Source organism: Oncorhynchus kisutch, linkage group LG20 (assembly GCF_002021735.2).
Source record: "Oncorhynchus kisutch isolate 150728-3 linkage group LG20, Okis_V2, whole genome shotgun sequence".
Lineage (NCBI taxonomy): Eukaryota > Metazoa > Chordata > Actinopteri > Salmoniformes > Salmonidae > Oncorhynchus > Oncorhynchus kisutch.
The window spans coordinates 23,934,932-23,957,453 of record NC_034193.2 but is presented as its reverse complement, the minus strand read 5'-3'; the positions used below and the strand labels follow the sequence as shown (position 1 = coordinate 23,957,453).

Here is a 22,522-nt window from a genome sequence, read left to right as displayed (position 1 = left end):
CAGTGGTTTCTGGGCCCATTTCCTTATTGTTCTGTTGCTTGAAAACCACAAGGTCAAAGTACTTAGATTTTGCCGTTCTCTGTAAAACCATAAATACCGATTCTGTTCCTGTCACTCAAGCAGCAAAGCCACACAACCACAGCTATGAAAACAGAAACAGCTACTGTATCATATACGTTGACTCTGTACCGGTACCCCCTGTATATTGCCTCGCTACTGTTATTTTACTGCGGCTCTTTAATTATATGTTATTTACATTTTTTACTTATAATTTCTTTTTTACTTAACATGTATTTTTCTTAAAATTGCATTGTTGGTTAAGGGCTTGTAAGTAGGCATTTAACCTTAAGGTCTACACAAATTTGGCGCATGTGACAAATAGAATTTGATTTGATTTGATATTCAACACCTAGCGCTACGTATTTCTGTTGCTTAATTTCCTTACACACCCCACATGCACACCGAGACACACTCAACAACACGCCAACACCTTTTCCCCATTTCGCTTTTTAATAGACAGCACTCAATCGTCCAACTGATAAAGAGTAAACATATGTTCAATTTGCATGAACCTAATACATTTACACGATAGAGATGCTCTCCAAGACTTGACAGGAGGTGATGAGATAATAAGGAAGTAACAGGCGGGGCAAATGTCTCTCTCTCTCTCTCTCTCTCTCTCTCTCTCTCTCTCTCTCTCTCTCTCCCTCTGTGGTTGTTTCAAGCAGAAAAAAAGAGAAGTAACAATAAAACAAGTTGCAGACAGCCATGATATGAGATCAGAGGTGACCGAGAGGAGGACGTGTGAGAAAATGAAAAGTCAACACTGGTGGAATTAAGCAAATAAAGGATCGGTGTAGGATAATCAGGGCACGAAGATAACCTAGGAGGGCCAAGATACTGTTGCTTTTAGTTGATAATAATTTCAATAGAAAATAGTCATTGGTGTCAACATTTGTACCGTGCCTTGGCATGGTGTGGTCTTCGTCACTAGCAATGGGATTATCTCACGTTATAATGTGCCTCTGTGTGGCAGGAGTGTGGGTGAGTCATTTTCACTTTGCTTCTTGTGTCACTTGAATAGTCCGGGCCTCTGTTGTTTGACGTATGCTAGTGGTTTGATAGTTTTTAAAACTTTGTCTGCTTGAAAAAAAGTTTGTTTAGAGCAGAAAATATGCCTATATCAATTAAAGCTTAAATGAAAAGGCAACAACACTTGAATCAGTACAGTGCACATGAATTGCTGCGTTACGCAGGTTTTGGGTCTATTTTCTTGGAATTCCAATTCAAGAAGTTAAAAATAAACAATTATTGAGTTGGAATTCAATTTTTTCCTCTGAAGTGACTGAATTCAAATGGAATTGACTCTAACAGGTGTACTGTTAAATATAGATATTGTACAGTAACATTTTATGACTTGACTTTGTTAAAAGCAGCAAACAAAATATATTTGTTATACAAAGTAATTCAATACGAATTTACTTCTACACAGGCATTCTGATCTTTTGCCACTAATTAGTCTTTTGACCAATCAGATCCGATCAATAATTGGGCAAAATGTCAGAATTGGGCTGCTAGTGAAACACAGCCTAAGGAGACATACCTTTAATGCATCTTGCTGTAGTGTTCGCTCTGAAATTATTTTCTTATCAAAAGGCAGATACTCCCCCAACCAGATGATTGGAAACTGATCTCTATAACTGATCTCTGATACTCTATAAGTCTAGCTGCTGTCGGACATCAGCTGGAATTTTGACATTTACTGTAGTCAAAATGAGATCGATTTATTGGGGGAGATATGTAACCCTTATGAATGCAACCATCATACACTTTCTTCAATGTTCCTAACGCTTTAAAGGGGCAGTGCAGTCAAAAATGTGATTTTCCTTTTATTATGATATTTACACACTATGAGGTCGAAATAACACCCTGTGAAAGCTTTAAAAATATATTTAAAAAATGCCTGGAATTTCAACCTGTTCCGGTGGGAGGGAGTTTTTGGACCACAGCATGACATCACAATCTGATCAAATTATTCTGACCAATGACCAGTCATCCTATATTTGCATATGTATCCTCCTAATTTGAAGGAGTACGCGAGGTAGGCTCTAGTCCAGAGTCTAGATTATCCTATCCGCCAATCAGGGCTGTATATGTAAATATATTTACATTTGTATCACACGATCAGGCTGAGCATTTCAATGGCAAAAGGAGGCACAGGGAAATAAATAATAAAAAAAATGTATATTTTGAGTTATTCTCATGAAATAAACACACATAGTGATATATTGGACATGCAGTGGTGGCATTAAACATTGTTAGCTACTGATAGTTAGCCGTAACTGGTTTTGTAAGTTTACATTGGAATTAGGAATAGGCCAATTTGAATGGTCAATTGAATTATAACAGTCGCATGTAATTAAGGTTGAATAAGATCCCCTAAGATAGCGTGAGTTATTTTTGGACCTCTGAGGTTTGTGTCACAATTTGGGGAAATACACAATCATTTCCAGAGAACTGATGTTGTAAGCGATAGACTCCTCTGTCCTGCATATATTGTACAAATACTGTACAGTTGTTCTTTGGTTCCCCATGATACTGTATACTAGTAAGACACTAATCAACATAGCCTACTACACTGCCTTATACAAGTACTATAAGTAGTAGGAGAGACTAATAAGGTGAAAGCAAACACATTCAAGCTGAAATTGCGTGAATATGCTTGTTACAGAAAGCTGAAAACCAAAACAGTTTGGGATTTCGAGAAGGGAGGGAGGGCCATTTCAGATAATTCACATGGTTTGATTTACAACGTTCGGGTAATGGAGAAGAGAAAAAGCAGAAATGACAACAGCTGTATGAAATGTAAAAGCAGGAAGGAGGAGCAGAAGGAGTGTGAGAACACACTTTGGAGAATCAGTCAGATGTGTAGTTCATTTGACAGCTGTTATAACCCACCTACTAAATATAGTTATACTGAAGCTATGTTAGTGTGTGTGTGTGTGTCTTGCCACCAGTGTCCCATCTTTTTGTATGTTCTTCTAACATAGCTGTAATTCTGCTTTCAGTGCCAATCTACTACACCTTCAATCCCATCTTCAACCCTTAATCCAGGTATGTGTTCAATCTCATACCCTGCATCATTTGACGGGTGATTGTGTAATGTTTTAACGTCGTGTACATGATATTTGAGTTATATTACATGTCATAGCTAGGGCCCTGGGTTTTTTGGTTAATCATGTAACATGAATTGGATTTGACCCTATATTTTCCCATCAAACGGTCCCCTTTTCACTTTAAGTCAGATGCTCCAGCACCATCTTCAGACATTGCTTGCTTGATTATTTATTTATTTTAATTTTTTTGGGGGGGGGGTCTCATTTACGGAAAAAGCTGAAAAGAAAGATTCAAATCCAGGCCATGTGAGATGATCAAAACAAAGCACAGGGCCCAAGTCATAGCAGATGAGACTAAGTCCTTTTTTTTTTGGGGGAGAACAATGATATTGCAAAACATTTTACTGACTGAATTGTTCTGTTTTGTGTCTCAGCTCCCACGGCGGTAGCAAATGCAAATGTCACTGTGATAGGGCAAAATGAGACCAGTGTAACTCTGCAGTGGATGAAGAAACCGGAGTACACGTATGAACTACAGTTCCAAAATGGGACATCATTGATAAACACCACGGAAAAAAATCAGGAGCTAGAGACACAGACAGTCTCCTTTCTCACTCCCGGGACAGAATACAACTTCACTCTCTTCAGTGTACGTGAGAGTGACAGGAGCGATGGATTTGACTTTACAGCTGATACTGGTAGGTGGACATTGGATACATTTTCAGCTATTAATATAGGTCTTTAAGCTGTTCATACATGAACGTATACAGTACACTGTACCTGTACAGTGAAATCATTTGCATACTGGTTTAAGGAAATACAACTGACCTTTTTCAACAACAAAAAAAAAAACGTTTTGTGTCTCAGCTCCTGTCAATGTAGATCATGTCAACGTGACAGGGCATAATGATACCAGTATAACTCTGCGTTGGAACAAACCGGAGAATGGCGTCGGGCTGTTATTGGCTGCGGTTCCGTGATAAAGTACATGCATGCTTCTGTCATATTTGATTTGCCTCTCTGCTTTCCCCCTCAGCTCCCAAAAATGTAGCTCAGGTCAATGTGACAGGGCAAGAGGAGACTAATGTAACTCTGCAGTGGAACAAAGTGAATGGGAACGGGATCACTTATGAGCTGCAGTTCACGGATGGGACTAATAATACTACCGTCCCTGTATCTGATGTGGATGGATCGGTGACATACACAGTCTCACCTCTCAATGCTGGGACACACTACGAGTTCCTTCTCTTCACTGTGTTCAAAGTAGTACCAAGCACGGGATACAATTTCTCCGCAATCACCCGTGAGTCTCTTGAGAATTGGATTCTGTGTCATTTCTTGCATCCTTAAATGCCTCTCAATGCCTGTCAATGTGTGCACTCATGACCGTAAGTCGCTTCGGATGAAAGTGTCTGCTAAATGGCATATAATATCTTGCTTATGATGTCTTAAGATAATATTACATCTACACATTCTAAAATCTACAAAGTGAGTGACATGAGTTGTGAACGCATTGTAAATACATTGTGAATGCATTGTAAATATACTTTGCGAGTGCATTGTAAATACATTGTGAATGCATTGTAAATATACTTTGCGAGTGCATTGTAAATACATTGTGAATGCATTGTAAATATACTTTGCGAGTGCATTGTAAATACATTGTGAATGCATTGTAAATATACTTTGCGAGTGCATTGTAAATACATTGTGAATGCATTGTAAATATACTTTGCGAGTGCATTGTAAATACATTGTGAATGCATTGTGAATGCATTGTAAATATACTTTGCGAGTGCACTGTAAATACATTGTGAATGCATTGTGAATGCATTGTAAATATACTTTGCGAGTGCATTGTAAATACATTGTGAATACATTGTGAATGCATTGTAAATATACTTTGCGAGTGCATTGTAAATACATTGTGAATGCATTGTGAATGCATTGTAAATGCATTTTGAATGCCTTGTAAATACATTGTGAATGCATTCTAAATACACATTGTGAATGCATTAATTGTCATTGTCATCTTGCTGTCTTTATATCTTAGGTCCCCTCGGTGTAGGTGATGTCAATGTGACAGGGCAAGATGAGACCAGTATAACTTTGCAGTGGAGCAAAGTGAATGGCACAGGGATCACTTATGAGCTGCTGGGCACCTCTGAGAACAATACTATCATCCCTGCATCTGATGAAAGTGGAACAGTGACACACATAGTTTCACCTCTCACTGCTGGGACAAAATATACGTTCACTCTCTTCTCTGTGTTTGAAGGTGTCAGGAGTACTGTTGGAAGTAAATTGTCTGCAGTCACCGGTAAGTTTATTTATTTTTAGAAATTGGAGGGGGGGGTACTAGATTGTCTTTCAGTATTTTCATGGATCACCCTTGTGTGAGATATATCAGTATTTAATGTATCTACAACCTTAAAATATATATATATATGGTTTGTCTTCTCAGAAATATTGTTATTAAATTTGAACATTTTAGATTTGGATTCATGCTTTTTAACTCTGGAATCTTCTGATGCTGAATAGTTATTGGGGTTATTTAAAGATCAGACATGTACGGTAGTCATTTTTGAAGCGGTGCATTGACTGTGTTGATTGGTTATGTTTCTTCTCTCTGTATTAGCTCCCCTTAATGTCGAGGCTGTCACTGTAGGAGAGACACACCGAAATAAGACCAGTGTAACTCTGGAGTGGAAGAGGCCGGCGAAAGGAGTCTCTAGTTATGTGCTGCATTTCGACGATGTGAAAAATAAAGACATTCTTAATGCAGGAGAAACAGTGACACATCAAGTTTCAACTCTCGAGTCTGGGAAAAGATATGCCTTCACCCTCTTCACTGTGTTTGAAGGCATCAAGAGCAGTGGAAAAAGCAACTTCACAGTAACAAGTAAATTAGCTTTTTTTTTTTAAACCTTGATTCCCAATTAGAATCATCTCACAGTTCTTACCCTAAAATTGTCCAATCAGTTGTTTTATTGTGGCTACAGTGAAAGTTCGCTCTTCAAGTCGGTCCCACTTTATTTGGATAGTCCAGATGGTCTAGAGTTTCATATATTATGGAGAAGGATTGAGTCGAAAACTCAGCAGAAGTATTGCCTGAATAACACAGTCATTTGACACATAAAAACCTAATTCAATCGTTAAATGTGAACGCTATCAACAGAAGTCCCTTGCTTTTCCCTGCAGAGATATTCTGCTCTACTTTATCCTGGGAGGTCACCAGCTCATCCATTCAGACTGTGCTCCTGTCCGAGATCGTCTCCAATGGAGTAGCCAATAATGGAAGTCAGACTCATGTCGCCTCTAACATTAATGGCAATCTGTCATTCACTCTCCTTTACCCTGGGGCAGAGTACACAGTGACTCTTTGGTTTGAAAAGGATTCTACAAGACTTCCCTTGTGTGAACAGGTGGAGACTGTGGGTGAGTCAGTCTCTTACTTTGTCAAAGTGACCTATTGTGTTTAGTCCACTTTCCCACTAAATATATTAGTAGTCTAGCATTGATGTATTATGGTACACCTGTAGGATAGTGACTTTAGCAGGGAGTTAAGGTGACATCTTCCTTCTTTTGTTTTAATCAGTTCCCCCAGCCCTGATAAGACCGAGATGTGACTATTTGTCCAGTGGCTACGCTTTCTCTCTGGCCTGGGATGTGCCGGAGGGAATATGGACCAGTGTGGAGGTGAATGTGACTGGGAAAAGCCCTCAGAGGGTGGAGGGAGAGTGGGTGAGGAAGGTGGACATCAATGGGGTTCAACCTGCCCAGACCTATCGAGTGTCTTTGGCCTCAATCTCTGGGCGTCGGATAAGTAAGGCTGTCTCTTTCAGCTGTAATACAGACCCAAGAGGTGAGTGAGCCTAGCATTTATATTTAAGCATTTCATGTTAAAAGGTTCAATGATTGGTCAATGATACTTGTATTACCACCGATAACAGCATCTACACACAGCATGATGTGATGTAGCTGCCATGCCTTCTTCTGGCGGAAAACCATGGGATCTTACCCGCTTCCTGTATTCAAAATGGAGAGCTTTTACATCTTGTTTTATATGATCTTTTGATACTAAAAGTGTGTTGCTCATTTGCTCAGATTACTCTTACATGTTTAGAAGTAAACCTATAACCCATTTATTAACATGTCATGCCCTATGCGCTCATACTAAAGCCCAGGTTTCTTCCCTATAGGGGTCATTGCAGGGTCAGTCATGGCTGTGCTGCTACTCTGCCTCCTGGTTTGTCTGGCTTTCTTCATATGGCGTCGGAAGCCAGAAATATTCAGGTCGGTGCGGCTGCCTTCACAATGACGTTCGATAAGGAAACCATGTGGACTCAATAATCAATGCTTTTCTTTTCCGTTTCCAATAGCCGGCCCAAGTTGTTGTTTGTGGAATCCAAACTAACCAGCAATAAATTCAAGTATGTACAGTATAGAGTTCATTTTCAGTATTTAAGAGTCAGACTTAGCCTTAAACTCCAACCCTTTAGCGACTATGTGCAGCAAAGCCAAAAAGACATGTATTAGACCCCACAGCTGTTAATAACAGTAACTACTTTGGAATATTCAACTGAGAACTTACTATCTTCCCTTTTTCCCCCAGAGCTATTCCCACGGGGAAGTTTTCAGACCACTACCACACAATGAGCGCTGACACGAACAGAGGATTCAGTGAGGAGTATGAGGTAGCGATAAGGATAACGTGCTCGCTCTGTTTGTTTCCATCATGGTGTTGGCAATGCAAAGTGGTTGGGCGATTGTCCAACGTTCCCTACCGTATTAGAATGCATTTTTTTCATTTTGTCGTCTTGTAATCCATCTTGTTTGTCTGCGCATAAAACTTTAGCGGACCCTTCTGAATATGTAAACATCCATTTGTTTTACTTTACTTTATGCACGATCTATGCTTCATATCTCTATGCAGGACTTCGTCCCTGTTGGCACAGAGCAGACTCAAAAAGCAGCCATTCTGGAGGAGAACAAGAACAAGAACCGCTTCACCAATGTACTGCCATGTAAGTGTACTCTGGCTGCCATTTCTACAGTACACATCATGTGAACAACATACCGTTGTTGAATTGACATCACCACTTTTTATTGCAATAGTTGAACTTTGTGTCAGCCAATCGACTAAGTATAATAGGGTGGATCAGATATCCCTCAGATTCCAGGCAGAGTTTTGGCTTAATCACCCCACCTGCAGATTTGATACAATTTGAGGTTATAGTTTTAATCGTTTTAATCCCCAAAGTGAAGTTGTTAAATCATCAACCGTTTTAAATCCTTTCTCTCTCTCTCTCTCTCTCTCTCTCCCTCTCTCTCTCTCCCTCTGTCTCTCTCTCTCTCTCTCTCTCTCTGTCTCTCTCCCTCTGTCTCTCTCTCTCCCTCTGTCTCTCTCTCTCTCTCTCCAGATGACTGGTGTCGGGTGAAGCTAACCATCCTAAACCACAACATGAGCTCTGACTACATAAATGCCAATTACATGCCAGTACGTACAGCAGCATATCAGTCATGGATTTCCTAATACAGAGCAATGTCCATATCAGTCCTAGATATCCTATACAGCTATTCTTACTGTGACTGCAGTAATTAGGTCAGTACTAGAATGATCTACTATGTTGATCTCAACCTTGATAGCCTGCTGTAAAAGGCCTACTTACGGTAAAGGGTTGGCTTGAAACATTGCATAACACCAAAGGTCAACTTTCACCAATCTTACAAGTTATTTGCCCCGTATATGTTTTCCAATACATCCCCACACAAACCTTTATGTCAGTTATAAAATGGCATAATGTAAAAAATATTCTAGTGTCACGTTACGGTATCGCTGAATAATATGATGCCTTAGAGGAAGTTCTTGCACCTGTCAATGTTTACACATCTGAGTCATCATGGATTACTCTAAGTCGAATAGGTGTGTTTTCTTAACCCGGGTGTTTTTTGTCTCAGGGCTACGGTAACGGCAGACAGTACATCGCTGCACAGGGTCCCCTGCCCACCACTGTTGACGACTTCTGGAGAATGATCTGGGAGCAAAGGGTAAAGGGTGTGGTCATGGTAACCAACTGCACCGAAGGAGGGAGGGTGAGTCCTGCTGGAGTCCTCCTTAATGTGTTTGCTTTGCATTGTGTGTGTGGAGAATGTGGTGACATCACAGATAAACCGTGATAGTCATAGAAATAGAATCACTAGAACGGGCAAAGCCCCTCAGAACATGGCAATTTGACAGATTTCATTCTATGTACTGTATTTATATAGAAACAATCACCTATTCTGTCTGTGTCTCCCTAGACTAAATGTGAGCAGTACTGGCCTTTGGACTACACCCCTTGCCTGTACGGAGACCTGTTGGTAACAGTCAGGTCAGAGAAAAGGGAAACCAACTGGACCCTGCGGGAGTTTGTAGTGAAAAGTGTAAGCAAAGTGCTTGTTCTACTTATGAAATCTGGGTCATCATGTTCAGTAGGGCACACAGTTGCAAAACGTTCTGCTACAAAAAAATGAACATCTCTGATCTTATTGGACAAGATCAGGTAGTTCCTTTCGGTAGCACTCTGTTTCAAAATGTTCTCTCCCTTCTGAACACCCCCCTGGACAAGGTTTTCAGTGCATTCTCTGCTTACTACCCGTGTGAATATCGCCTCTGCATTTAAATAATTCTGTCTTTCAGAGGGACACATCTGAGGAGCGCCCTGTGAAACACTTCCACTTCACGGCCTGGCCCGACCACGGAGTCCCAGAGGGAACGGAGGCTCTGATCCAGTTCAGAGGGCTGGTCAGACAGCACATAGAGAGCCAAGAGAACAGCGGACCCACTGTGGTGCACTGCAGGTAACGTACAGTACCTACAACACCCAGCCATTACTCTACACAGAGAAAAATTCTAAATAGGGATGTGCAATGTGGCAACGCTATTGCGGTGTTTGAAGAATGCACCGTTAACCAACAAGTGAGGTGTGTTTTCAATGACTGGTGGTGACAGTTCAAGTATAGGCCTAGTTTTAGGTGGTCTCTTCATTGAACTATATTGTTCTGTTGGTGTACATTATGTTTACATCATTCTCCCTGTCTCTCAGTGCTGGGGTGGGGAGGACGGGCACCATCATTGCTCTGGACGTGATGCTACAACAGTTGGAGAGGGAGAAGGCGGTGGGAATCGCTGCCTTTGTGCACAAGATGAGGCTGAGTCGGCCGCTCATGGTTCAGACAGAGGTAAGGCCTGTGTTAGCCTCATAGAAACGATCACCACATTAACGCTAGGTACTACCCTAAAATATGGACAATATCTATTGATTAGGGTTGGGCGATATCTAGATTGTCATACCGTTTCTGTACCATACTGGGGTATACGGTATTACCGAACATGCACAAAACAATTTAGGCAACAGTGATCTTGATCCGGAAGCTTGATCTACTGTAACCTAGAAGCTTGATCTTGACATCTAGCCACTTAGCAAACCAAATGCATAGCTGGAGGCCTGAGCTGGATATCATTTATTTGACACATCTTACATTTCTTTGTTATACTTAAATTGTAGTTATAACCAGTGGCGTAACACACAGCTCCGCAGCCCTGCCCTCTTTGGGTTTAAAGACTAAAGGGTTGATAAAAAATTTATACATGACTTATGAGGCTCCATTTGTGGCTTATCATGGCCATTTACACTCTTTTAGTCGCAGTATGTTTTCCTGCACCAATGCATCATGGATTCTCTGGAGCCCAAAGAGAAGATGATACAAGAGGCCCTTTACGAGAACTCGGACCTGATCTACGCCAACGCCACAGCACTGAGGGAGTTCCAAGCTGCCAATCCAAAGGCCTGAAGATAAGGCCATGGATTGTCTGCTGTGAGTTCGTTTTATTGTTCCAATCACTTTGGAACATTTTTCAGATGTAAATGGTATACTTGAAAAACTCTCTTAAGTACAAAATTCTAAACTGATAACACTTGTAATGCCCCTTACTTAAGCAATAATGCTCAAGGAGGTGTGCTATATGGTCAATATACCACGGCTAAGGGCTGTTCTTAGGCAAGCTGCATCGCGCTGGCCATATATCACAAACCCCCAAGGTGCCTTATTGCTATTATAAACTGGTTACCAACGTAATTCGAGCAGTAAAAATAAATGTTTCGTCATACTTGTAGTATACGGTCTGATATACCATGGCTGTCAGGCAATCAGCATTCAGGGCTTGAACCACCCAGTTTTTAATACACTATTATTCCCAATGGTAGCACATAGCGACTCTTTCCACATTGTCCTATTGAAGCACACAGACTGATGGAGGAGGATGATGAAGTATTTACAGCCACATCCATGTATGATTTGTTTTTACCTTCCAACAGAAATTCATGTCAAATTGATAAGATTTATGAGATAAAAATATAGAATTGTAGTGTTCAGCAGTTATCAAACTATACATGTTAACTAGTTCACTGGTTCGAATCCCTGAACCGACTAGCTGAAAAATCTGTCGATCTGCCCTTGAAAATGGCATTTAACCGTAATTGCTCCTTAAAGTCACTCTGGATAACAGTGTCTGCTAAATTACAAAAATGTAAATGTAACTAGGCAATACATCATTTTGGTTCAGTAGTTATTAGTTTTGAGTTAATTGTATTGTTAACAAATGACAAATCATATCAAAAGTAAAGTGAGTATTACATTTTGAAAAGCAGATACTTACACTGAACAAAAATATAAATGCAACATCCATCAAGTGAAGTAGCCGGATGTGGAGGTCCTGGGCTGGCGTGGTTACACATGGTCTGCTGTTGTGAGGCCAGTTGGACGTACTGCCAAATTCTGTAAAACAATGTTGGCCTCCAATTAGCATGCCAATTGCATATTACCTGAAACATCTGTGGCATTGTGTTGCACAAGGTGCACCTGTGTAATGATCATGCCGTTTAATCAGCTTCTTGATATACCACACATGTCAGGTGGATAGATTATCTTGACAAAGGAGAAACGCTCACTAAAAGGGATGTAAACAAATTTGTGCACAACATTTGAGATAAGACTTTTGTGCGATGGAAAATGTGTAGGATTTATTTTTCAGCTCATAACTTTACATGTTTAGATTTTTGTTCAATGTAGACTGAATATGTATCCAAATTGAAAGAATGATTTGGTGCAGTGAACAAGTGACTGAATGTTTGTTGTAATCAGTCAATTGAAAACGTTAAGATTTGAATCATGAGCCTTTTTGATGATCTGTTTTGAGTTGTGAAAATGTACCGTATGTTTGTGAAAATGTACCATATGTTTGTGAAAATGTACCATATGTTTGTGAAAATTGCACCAATGTGATTGACTTAAACAAAAAGTTTCATCTTGCTCATTTCTTCTGTATGTTAAGATTTTTATTTAAATATATTCACATGTACATAATGTTTAAGCATATATTGTATGTAATCATTCACTGGCTATGTTCAGGAGAATTCAGCACACTTCACATTCACCCAGGTACTTTTTTTTGTATCATTGTGTTAGAAAATGCTGCTTGTGTTCTCAATAAATGTCAATTTTAGTCTATCAATTTCTCAATTGCAATTCAAATGATTCATGGGAGGATTAGATTCTTACTTGACGTTTATTGACAATGCATAAAAACATGTAAATAGATAAACCCAAAGTATTGTCATTTGGTTTTCATGTATCACAAAGCGTGATAAAATAAAATACTTTTTGTCAATCCAGTAGCACCTACTTTCACAAACTGTTATAATAAGGGACCGAACCATCCTCCTATTAAACCCAAATGTCAACAACCATTTTAGACAAATATTTCCATTGTCCTCAGTCTGAAATGCCGTCATTCCCGGAGGAATGCGAGAAATAAATGCCGATAATGGCAGCTCTGGATTTCTCTGCGTAGCTAGGCACCTCCACCACCGGCACCTGGTGATTCTTGGCCGGGTGCATAGTCTCTAACACGGTATCGTTGAGCGCAGGCACCGAAAACTTCTTGGCGATGTTATGCAAGACGCAGCAGGCCTTGATGATCTCAGCCTTCTTGTCCAGACTGTTCTGCTGCACGTGGCCCAGATTGGCCAGGCACCTGAAGCGCCTCTTCACCAAGGTGATGGTCCTCTGGAGGACCGAGTGGATCATGCCGTGGGCTGCATTGAACCGCCGATCCGCCTTCTCTTTGGCTGGTGAAACGGTCGTCAGGAGGTGTCTGCTCAACGCATAGCCTTTTCCGGCTTTGTGGGATCAAACGAACAAAAAAAGAGGCAAGTATGAACATTGGTGAAATCTGCTGAAAACAAATGCATAAAGCGTTCAAGACACAGGGTAAAAACAATTCTTCCAAACGATAAAGATCCTTCCAGTTGACCATGAAATACAGTTCATTGATTGTCAATTCATCTTCCACCCTGATTATCCTAATTTGTTCACAATCACACAGACTTTTTTTTTTAAAACACTGACGGAGTGACCCACCTAAAGTTAGACCACTGTTTATGGTCTAACTCACTCAGAACTGTTCCAGACCAACGTACCTGATTTCAGCTTGTTGATGGTTTAAAACGGATGTTAGTACTGGGCTGAAACAGCCTGCACACTTAATAGCGCTCCAAGGACCCTGAGTTGGAGACCCTTCATAACAGGGGTGGCTAGTGGGTCTGCACAGTATTTCTAGTGATAACAAATGTATAAAACATATTCCTGTGTAGAATTAGCTTACCAATGATCCAATGCGTCCCATGTGCTCCATGCTTTAGTTGCTGGGCAATATCCGACATATCCCATATGGTTTGCTCTGGTGTGCTGCCAACGCAGCAGTTTTCAACACTCATTAAATTCCCTTCACAATCGCATATGACTTGGGTCATGACGGTGTGGTTATCCATTGTGTTCCGAAAAGCTTCCTTGTCGTGATGAGGTGGTCTCACCTTGACATGCATGCATCCCACCAAGCCCATGGAGGTCGGAATCCCGCATATTTTCTTGATCTCGTGCGCCACATTTGCTCGTTCCTCACCATTCGCCGGGAAAGTGATAAACTCCCTGACCATACCTGACAACACTTTGGAGACATTGTTGATGACTTCGTGAATCTCCATTTGCTCCATTTGAATCATATCTACGACTTTGGTCGACAAAATACCATTTACGTAATAGTCCAGTGCCACTATCACCATTTCATCGACGGAAGGTCCATTCATTTGCTGGAGCGTGACTTTCATCCGGAGCCTGACGCAATCCGTGATGAAACTAATGCAAGGTCTAGTTAAACGGAACCTCTCAAATAAATAATCATCATTGTAATCGCCCAAGTAGTTTTTCTGTGGCTCTGGGAAGTTGTTTACCTCGGCCTCTTCGTCGTCCTCGTAGAGTTCTGCTTGAGCAGCTAACCACACAGCGGGAGCAAAAGCCATGTCTAGGCTAGACTAACAGGCAAATGTTTGCAGAGAAAGAACCCGTGTTGGATGCTCGGCATGAAATTAGAACATTCCGGGAAGCTACTTATCTAAATCCTAAACATGTCACATTTCATTCACGTTAAGCTTCAAATACACAAGTTTCTTTGCGCCGAACGATTGTAAACAATGAAAAACGTGGTGGAGGAAGGAAGTACACCTTCATTGGTGGACATGGTCTGTAAAGGGTTACACCCAATGGGTACACTGCCATCTATGGGCTGGAGGGCTCGAGAAGCCTTTGCTGCAAATGTACAGTATGACACGTATTTTACAGACTCTCAAAATAATGTATTGATAAAATCAGTGGTGGGAAAAAGTCCTCAATACTCATACTTGAGTAAAAGTAAAGATACCTTTAATAGAAAATAACTCAAGCTAAAATAAAAGTCACCCAGTAAAATACTACTTGAGTAAAAGTTGAGTAAAAGTTAAAAAGTATCTGGTTTTAAATGTACTTAAGTAGATTGGTGGAAAAAAGGACTAAGTAAATGCTATACATCAAATTCCTTATAGCAAGCAAACTAGATGGCACGATTTTCTTATGTTTTTAATGTACAGACTGCCAGGGGCACACTCCAACATTTCATGAACAAATGCTGCATTTATGGTTAGTGAATCCACCAGATCAGAAGCAGTAGGGATGACAACGCGTTACATGAAGTGGACCATATTGACGTCTTGCCTGAGCATTCGTAATTTAACGAGTACTTTTGGGTGTCAGGGAAAATGTATAATGTATAATAGGAGTAAAAAGTACATATTTTCTTTACTTAGTTACTTTACACCACTATATACAATATATTGTATTCCCAAATTCAGAATATCACATTTAAATGAAAATATGGCAAACCTTATCATTTCCCTCTCAATACATCAAAAACAAAATCAATATGTAAGAATGAGATGTAGCGTGCAAAATTCTGAGTGGATATCGACCCCTTTCCAGTACACGGCACACTGACCGACTTATTGGGGGCAGTAAGAAAGGGCAGTAAGAAAGCCATCGTCATCTACGCCTTTTCAACATAGCCTAGATTTACGTTTTGATTAATCCTAAAAAAAAAGAATAACAGTCTTGGGTTCTCATATGCTTACAGTTATGTTTTGATTCTTGCATGAACAGTCCCTAAGATTATTTCCGGTTGTGATCTTTGCAAAATAATTGATTTGCGATGATGACACAAACATTATATTAAGCAGGACATTCAGACGAGCCTTAAAATGTAATTCTAATCCAAAAGTAGTGTGAAATGCACTTTTTTTCGCTGCTGTTCTATAAGAACTCCCCTTTTTTTCTGCCACCAACTGGCGCGGATCGCCCTCATGCGGCAATGTTTGCTAACACAGAAAGGGGTCTATATATGCCACCTACAGGTATGGATCAGATTTGGCCCCCTGCCATTTCATTACAAAGACACATAAATCACCTGCATTATGAATCTCAAAAACTTCCAATACCGGAATTCTTATATTATTACCTCATTATTTTCATTAGATGGCCTAATATAACTACGTACTCCAATATTTACTAGTAGCCCACCTTATTAAGTGTACACGAGACCCTCAGACATGCTTTGTTAAAAGGCCCAGTGCACAGCTGTTATTATTTTGATATCCAATATTTCTGGGTAACTATTTAAGCACCTTACCACATTTCCATCCACAGTTTTTATGCGAGTAAAGTCGTACTGTATAAAATAAATCACGACAGCTCTGATGGAAACAGAAAGTTTCGGGTACAATTTTATAAATTCCGACAGACCAAGATGGTTTGTGTTTATAGATAATAACACACCGACTCTGGTTCGTTCGACATGTTGGGATCTTTTTGTGTCAGTTAAAATGTATTATGCGAGAAATGGCGGTAGAAACGCCTTTATTACCAAATATTGCTATAAAAACCATGATATCGAAGTAAACTTGGAGTTACGCAATGACATACTGTGTGGTCCTCCCACTACGACTCAGGAAACCATGCAGTTTATTAGGCTGCAGATTAAATAAATTCTGAAGAAATTCACAGGGTGGGGAAGTGCACGGTGATCTTGATGCACATTTCCAAGGGTCTTATTCTGGTGACATGATGATCGATGCTTGACTGCCGTTTGACAAATAAAAATATTCTTGCTCATATCTATAGTAATCTCATCATGTAGACTAGCCTACCCGCACTGTATCTGCGAACTGTTTGGCTAGGGCGCACGCACCAAAATTTTGGGGGACAAAACTACCAGTAGAGTTAAAAATGTGACGGAAATTTTAGATTTTTTTATTTTTATTTGGTACATTTAAACTTAAGTGATAATACTTATTTTCCACCATAATTTGCAAATAAATTCATTAAAAATCCTACAATGTGATTTTCTGGACTTTTTTTCTCATTTTGTCTGTCATAGTTGAAGTGTACCTATGATGAAAATTACAGGCCTCTCTCATCTTTTTAAGTGGGAGAACTTGCACAATTGGTGGCTGACTAAATACTTTTTTGCCCCACTGTATGTAATAGGGTTCCTTTAAAAAATAATCTCCAACAGAGATATGATATTTCTGGGTGCATTACACGCTTTCTGATAGGAGTGTAGTAAAAGGTATTTTAAAATGCAATCATTTATTTCTAAGGTTGTAGGAGCAAATACACTATACAGTACAGTTGAAGTCGGAAGTTTACATACACTTAGGTTGGAGTCATTAAAACTAGTTTTCAACCACTCCATACATTTCTTGTTAACTAACTATAGTTTGGCAAGTCGGTAAGGACATCTACTTTGTGCATGATGCAAGTAATTTTTCCAACAATTGTTTACAGACAGATTATTTCACCTATAATTCACTATATCACAATTCCAGTGGGTCAGAAGTTTACATACACTAAGTTGACTGTGCCTTTAAACAGCTTGGAAAATTCCAGAAAATGATGTCATGGCTTTAGAAGCTCCTGATAGACTAATTGACATCATTTGAGTCAATTGGAGGTGTACCTGTGGATGTATATCAAGGCTGACCTTCAAACTCAGTGCCTGTTTGCTTAACATCATGGGAAAGTCAAAAGAAATCAGCCAAGACCTCAGAAAATGTTTTGTAGACCTCCACAAGTCTGGTTCATCCTTGGGAGCAATTTCCAAACGCCTGAAGGGACCACGTTCATCTGTACAAACAATAGCACGCAAGTATAAACACCATGGGACCATGCAGCCATCATACAGCCCAGGAAGGAGACGCGTTCTGTCTCCTAGAGATGAACGTACTTTGGTGCGAAAAGTGCAAATCAATCCCAGAACAACAGCAAAGGACCTTGGGAAGATGCTGGAGGAAACAGGTACAAAAGTATCTATATCCACAGTAAAACGAGTCCAACATCAACATAACCTGAAAGGCCACTCAGCAAGGACGAAGCCACTGCTCCAAAACCGCCATAAAAATTCCAGACTACGGTTTGCAACTGCACATGGGGACAAAGATCGTACTTTTTGGAGAAATGTCCTCTGGTCTGATGAAACAAAAATAGAACTGTTTGACCATAATGACAATCATTATGTTTGGAGGAAAAAAGGGGAGGCTTGCAAGCCGAAGAACACCATCCCAACCGTGAAGCACGGGGGGTGGCAGCATCATGTTGTGGGGGTGGCTATTCTGCAGGAGGGACTGGTGCACTTCACAAAATAAATGGCATCATGAGGGAGGAAAATTATGTGGATATATATTGAAGCAACATCTGAAGACATCAGTCAGGAAGTTAAAGCTTGGTCGCAAATGGGTCTTCCAAATGGATAATGACCACAAGCATACTTCCAAAGTTGTGGCAAAATGGCTTAAGGACAACAAAGTCACGGTATTGGAGTGTCCATCACAAAGCCCTGACTTCAATCCCATAGAAATTTTGTGGGCAGAATTAAAAAAGTTTGTGTGAGCAAGGAGGCCTAAAAACCTGACTCAGTTACACCAGTTCTGTCTGGAGAAATGGGACAAAATTCACTCAACTTATTGTGGGAAGCTTGTGGAAGGCTACCTGAAACGTTTGACCTAAGTTAAACAATTTAAAGGCAATGCTACCAAATGCTAATTGAGTGTATGTAAACGTCTGACCCACTGGGTATGTGATGAAATAAATAAAAGCTGAAATAAATCCTTCTCTCTACTATTATTCTGAGATTTCACATTCTTAAAATGAAGTGGTGATCCTAACTGACCTAAGACAGGGAATTTTTACTAGGATTAAATGTCAGGAATTGTAAAAAAATATATAAAAAAATAAAGAGTTTAAATGTATTTGGCTAAAGTGTATGTAAACTTCCGACTTCAACTGTATATACAAAAGTACAGTATGTGACCATTAGTGAATTGGCAACATATAACCTATTAATTATGTATAATTTGTCCTGCTATTTGTCCTGGTTTTTACAAATGGGTTGACATCCATGTTTTGAATAATCTAAGTCTAGCAAATAGTCTTTACAATGCCGTGAAAAAGTATTTGACCCCTTTCTGGTTTTCTTTATTTTAGTATATTTTTGATATTGAATGTTATCAGATCTTCAACCAAAACCTAATATTAGATTAAGGGAACCTGAGTATATACATTTGATTTAATAAACAAAATGATACAACAACCCAATCCCTCTGTGTGAAAAAGTAATTGCCCCCTTACACTCAATAACTGGTTGTGCCACCTTTAGCTGCAATGACTGCAACCAAGTGCTTCCTGTAGTTGTTGATGAATCTTACATCGCTGTGGAGGATTAAAAAAAATAAAAAATTATTCCCATCCTCCAATTTGCCATAACAGAGTAAAATCCTAATTAAATCAATTTTAATCTCACTTTGTAACTGTAACCCCCAAAATATGAGGGGGTGAATACTTTTAATAAGCACTGTAATCGTTTGTTTGGTCTTCGATAAGAGTAAAGCTTCCCAGCTTTCTTCATCAGCTTGTTGGTCATCCCCAAAATGTACTTTACACGACTGAACAGAATTCAGACCAATGCATTGCTTCATACATGATATGTGATGCCTGTTATTTACACTTGGGAACATTATGCTAGAATAGAACAGTATAGAATAATATAACAGATCAGAAAAGTAATATATTAGATTTAACATCGAATATAATCAACTGGAATATAATAGATTTATATCATTTAAATGATGTCATTCTATTCTACTAGGGCCCAAATACATTGTGCTGGCTTACCTGAGGTCTTCAGCACCCAAGTTATGGTCCTCCGTATGGGGCCATGAGGTCCCTGATCCGCTATAAACACTGTCTGAAGTATCCTCCACCTGCTGTACGTATCATCTGCGATGTGACAAACGTTTGGCCTCAGTACACCATGCAGCGCTTAACTTGGCCAGATGATGTCTCCACGAGCCCAGATGGTATATCGCTCGTCATAGACAGTCCTCCACAGAGACAGAGGTTGAATCACACCAACTGCTATCAGCACTCATGGTGACAGTTGTCAAGTAGAGCAGAGAAGCATGGATGATAGGTTTATTTCCATAATATTTCCGCAGTGCCATTCAGCATACCTTCGAGATGCTGACGGAGAGAAACAGGTGCATTCTCCACCCGTAACAAATCAGAACCAATACGGTAGATAGGTCTTTCAATGTTTATATAAATGGTTCATTTAGTTGAACTGTAACCAAATACAACCAGGTGAGATATTTGATGCACAAAACGTTTTCTTCTGGTTATGTGTCATACATTGCATACTTATATTGCACAGTATACTTATGCCAAGAAGTCAAGTGTATGCTGTACCAAAATGATTTAACACAACTTTGAATTAGTCACCTACTCTGTAGGTAAATAGGCTATATAACATGCCAATCAAAGAGAGGGAGCAAACACGTTTTAGTAAGAAAACATTGATTCATACATTTTCAAAAGCATTTACAAATGCATAGGTTCATTTACAGCATTGACAAAAACCTATAGGTATGATACAGATAGAAGATATTCCATTTTAATCGGAGACTTTCAGTGTTGTCGTGCTGTTATGTAACAAATTACTACTGTAGGTTATGTTTCCATTTCTAGATCCCGCTCCACTCCGCCTCTATGAATACCTCTCTTTCTCCGTGGTCTGCGTGCTGCTTTCAGCTCTACTCTTTCCTCCCTCATATCACGACTGTTGTGATGTCAGCTATGCTTGAATCAAGGATGGGGACCTGTAGTCAAACGGGTGTGTGTGTGTGTGTGTGTGCGTGCCAGCGAACATGTAAATGTGTGTGTGAGTAAAATGTTAAATACGGGTTACTTTTCGCCTATAGGCCCATTTACACGGACGCTTTCACAGTCGTGAGCCCATTGTTGTCTTCTTGGTTTAATTTTTTTCTTCGAAGAAAGGTCATTGAAATCGTATCACAAGTTAGCCTTTATATTCGTTTGGGTCCCCCCCACCCTCTCCCTTATTCTCTAACCCGCCCACATGTGTCATCTAAAAAAAGGGGGGGGGGGGGGGGGGGGACAGTGCAGAAGGTGACGCTCCTCCAAGCAAACAGAGAGGCAGAAACGTGCGCGCGAAGAAATAAGGAGAGGAGTTGTCTACAGGCTATACAATATCTCCATTGTGACATTGGGAGGAGGAGATCTAGAAAGAATTGAATGGTAGCTACACCCTGCGCGTAGAAGCGTAGAGTCACCATAGGGAAGACTGGGAATCATTTTTTGGCAATAACAGAGGTGGGAGAGGGGCATCGAAACCGAGAAAAAAACAGCCTGAGACAGTTTCTGTGTAAATTCTGATTCGTTGAATGCGTGAGAGTAATGTATTGTCGTCAGCATGATCTTAGGTAGAAGTAATAAGCGACAATAACGATAACTAAACGTAATTTTCAACAACAGACACTCCTATTTTGTCTCATTATTATTATTCGGAAAGAGACCCTGTCATCTGAAAGCCGACAGGACACTGCATGGATATTATCTCTGAAAGCATACAAAAAAACGACCTTACAAAGAAAACTACATTTTGATTGATCTTGTGAGTTAATGTGCGTGATCTTGCACGCACGCACGCACACGAAACGAACCCGAAACAAAAGCAAGTGAGTATTGATCGTGTGTGTGTATTTGTGAATTGATGTCATGTATTAAACACTATTTATTCGAAAATCATCGAGCCTTACAGGCCAAAAATAAAGGCAAAGCGTCTACGTTCAACAGGTATTGTTCTCTTCACTGTCAGACCTAATGCAAACGAGGGGTGTTTTTATTCAATAACAAGGTGAGCAATCAGTAAATCAGTACTATGTGTTCAAATAGAAAAACATAAAGCTCTCCACTGGGTTATCAGATTAATATTCAGATAACTTATTGATAGTGTTACATAGCCCGTACTCTTACTTACACTTTGATATATGCCAGATTATAACCTAACATTGCATATATGAGGTGGGCGTTTCCCCAAGTAGGTCTTTATAGTTACATGTCTCTTAAAGGGATGTGTTTTTGTCTGAGTGTGGGTGTGCCTGTCTGTCTGTTGTTTTGCTAGTGTGTTTGAGTGTCTGTCTCATTCGGTGTGTGTGCGTGTGTAAATGGGTAGCACAGGGGAAGTGTCAAGGCCTGAAATGGAGGTTTTGATATAGCTCTGTTGGGGAGGGGGGGGGGGGGGGGGGGGGACGATGACAGGAAGGAAGGATGTGCATGGCATCTAAGGGACCACCTAATACAGGAAGTCAATAGTGGCAGTTTGATGTCTAGACTAGATGCTCTTTCTTCTTTAAACACTCTTCGTCCTATCCAGTCACATCATCAATAGTTGATCATTTTGTCAAGTTGACCAACCAACGATCCATCCACATTTTCACTCCATTATTTCTGTGTGCACAAAGTCTGTCCTCAGTTCTGCATATCGCTCTCTTTCCTAGTACTAAACTTTCTTTGATTCATGAGCGTATGTAGGCTCTTATTGTGCTTAGGCTACCATCTGACTTCTGCACTTTCTGCACTGTTCA

The 22,522-nt window shown here is 40.1% G+C and overlaps 3 protein-coding genes across 4 annotated transcripts in view; 2 read left to right on the top strand and 1 right to left on the bottom strand.

Moving 5' to 3' along the window:
- Positions 1–750: 750 nt before the first annotated feature.
- Positions 751–12,832, top strand: LOC109865915 (protein tyrosine phosphatase receptor type H). The gene is made up of 18 exons (XM_020454421.2): positions 751–1,044; positions 3,069–3,114; positions 3,551–3,814; positions 4,153–4,419; positions 5,170–5,436; positions 5,755–6,018; positions 6,318–6,554; positions 6,715–6,981; positions 7,319–7,412; positions 7,499–7,549; positions 7,732–7,813; positions 8,053–8,143; positions 8,540–8,616; positions 9,078–9,212; positions 9,420–9,542; positions 9,799–9,959; positions 10,205–10,340; positions 10,803–12,832. Exons 1-18 carry the CDS (start codon positions 973–975, stop codon positions 10,950–10,952), a joined length of 2,784 nt encoding a protein of 927 aa, XP_020310010.1. The 5' UTR covers positions 751–972; the 3' UTR covers positions 10,953–12,832.
- On the bottom strand, positions 12,708–14,819 carry si:dkey-197c15.6 (putative nuclease HARBI1). Its single transcript, XM_020454447.2, has 2 exons — positions 13,825–14,819; positions 12,708–13,339 (listed from the first exon to the last, which is right to left on the bottom strand). The coding sequence occupies exons 1-2, from the start codon at positions 14,516–14,518 to the stop codon at positions 12,933–12,935; spliced, it is 1,101 nt and encodes a 366-aa protein (XP_020310036.1). The 5' UTR covers positions 14,519–14,819; the 3' UTR covers positions 12,708–12,932.
- Positions 14,820–21,066: 6,247 nt separating this feature from the next.
- kcnc3b (potassium voltage-gated channel, Shaw-related subfamily, member 3b) overlaps positions 21,067–22,522 on the top strand; it is a 74,239-nt gene continuing 72,783 nt past the window's right edge. The window contains exon 1 of one of the 2 annotated variants that reach the window (XM_031798982.1): positions 21,067–21,613. The gene's annotated coding sequence lies outside the window, so the exon portion shown is untranslated. The remainder of the gene's footprint in view (positions 21,614–22,522) is intronic. The other variant, XM_031798981.1, reaches the window with a different exon arrangement.

Bases quoted from the DNA above. Each gene is read 5' to 3' on its own strand.
- LOC109865915 (XM_020454421.2), top strand. From the start codon at position 973: ATGGTGTGGTCTTCGTCACTAGCAATGGGATTATCTCACGTTATAATG. The intron at 5,437-5,754 runs GTAAGTTTATTT...TCTCTGTATTAG, and splicing joins TAAATTGTCTGCAGTCACCG to CTCCCCTTAATGTCGAGGCT. The intron at 7,413-7,498 runs GTCGGTGCGGCT...CGTTTCCAATAG, and splicing joins CGGAAGCCAGAAATATTCAG to CCGGCCCAAGTTGTTGTTTG.
- si:dkey-197c15.6 (XM_020454447.2), bottom strand. From the start codon at position 14,518: ATGGCTTTTGCTCCCGCTGTGTGGTTAGCTGCTCAAGCAGAACTCTAC. The intron at 13,340-13,824 runs GTAAGCTAATTC...GATCCCACAAAG, and splicing joins TGGGACGCATTGGATCATTG to CCGGAAAAGGCTATGCGTTG.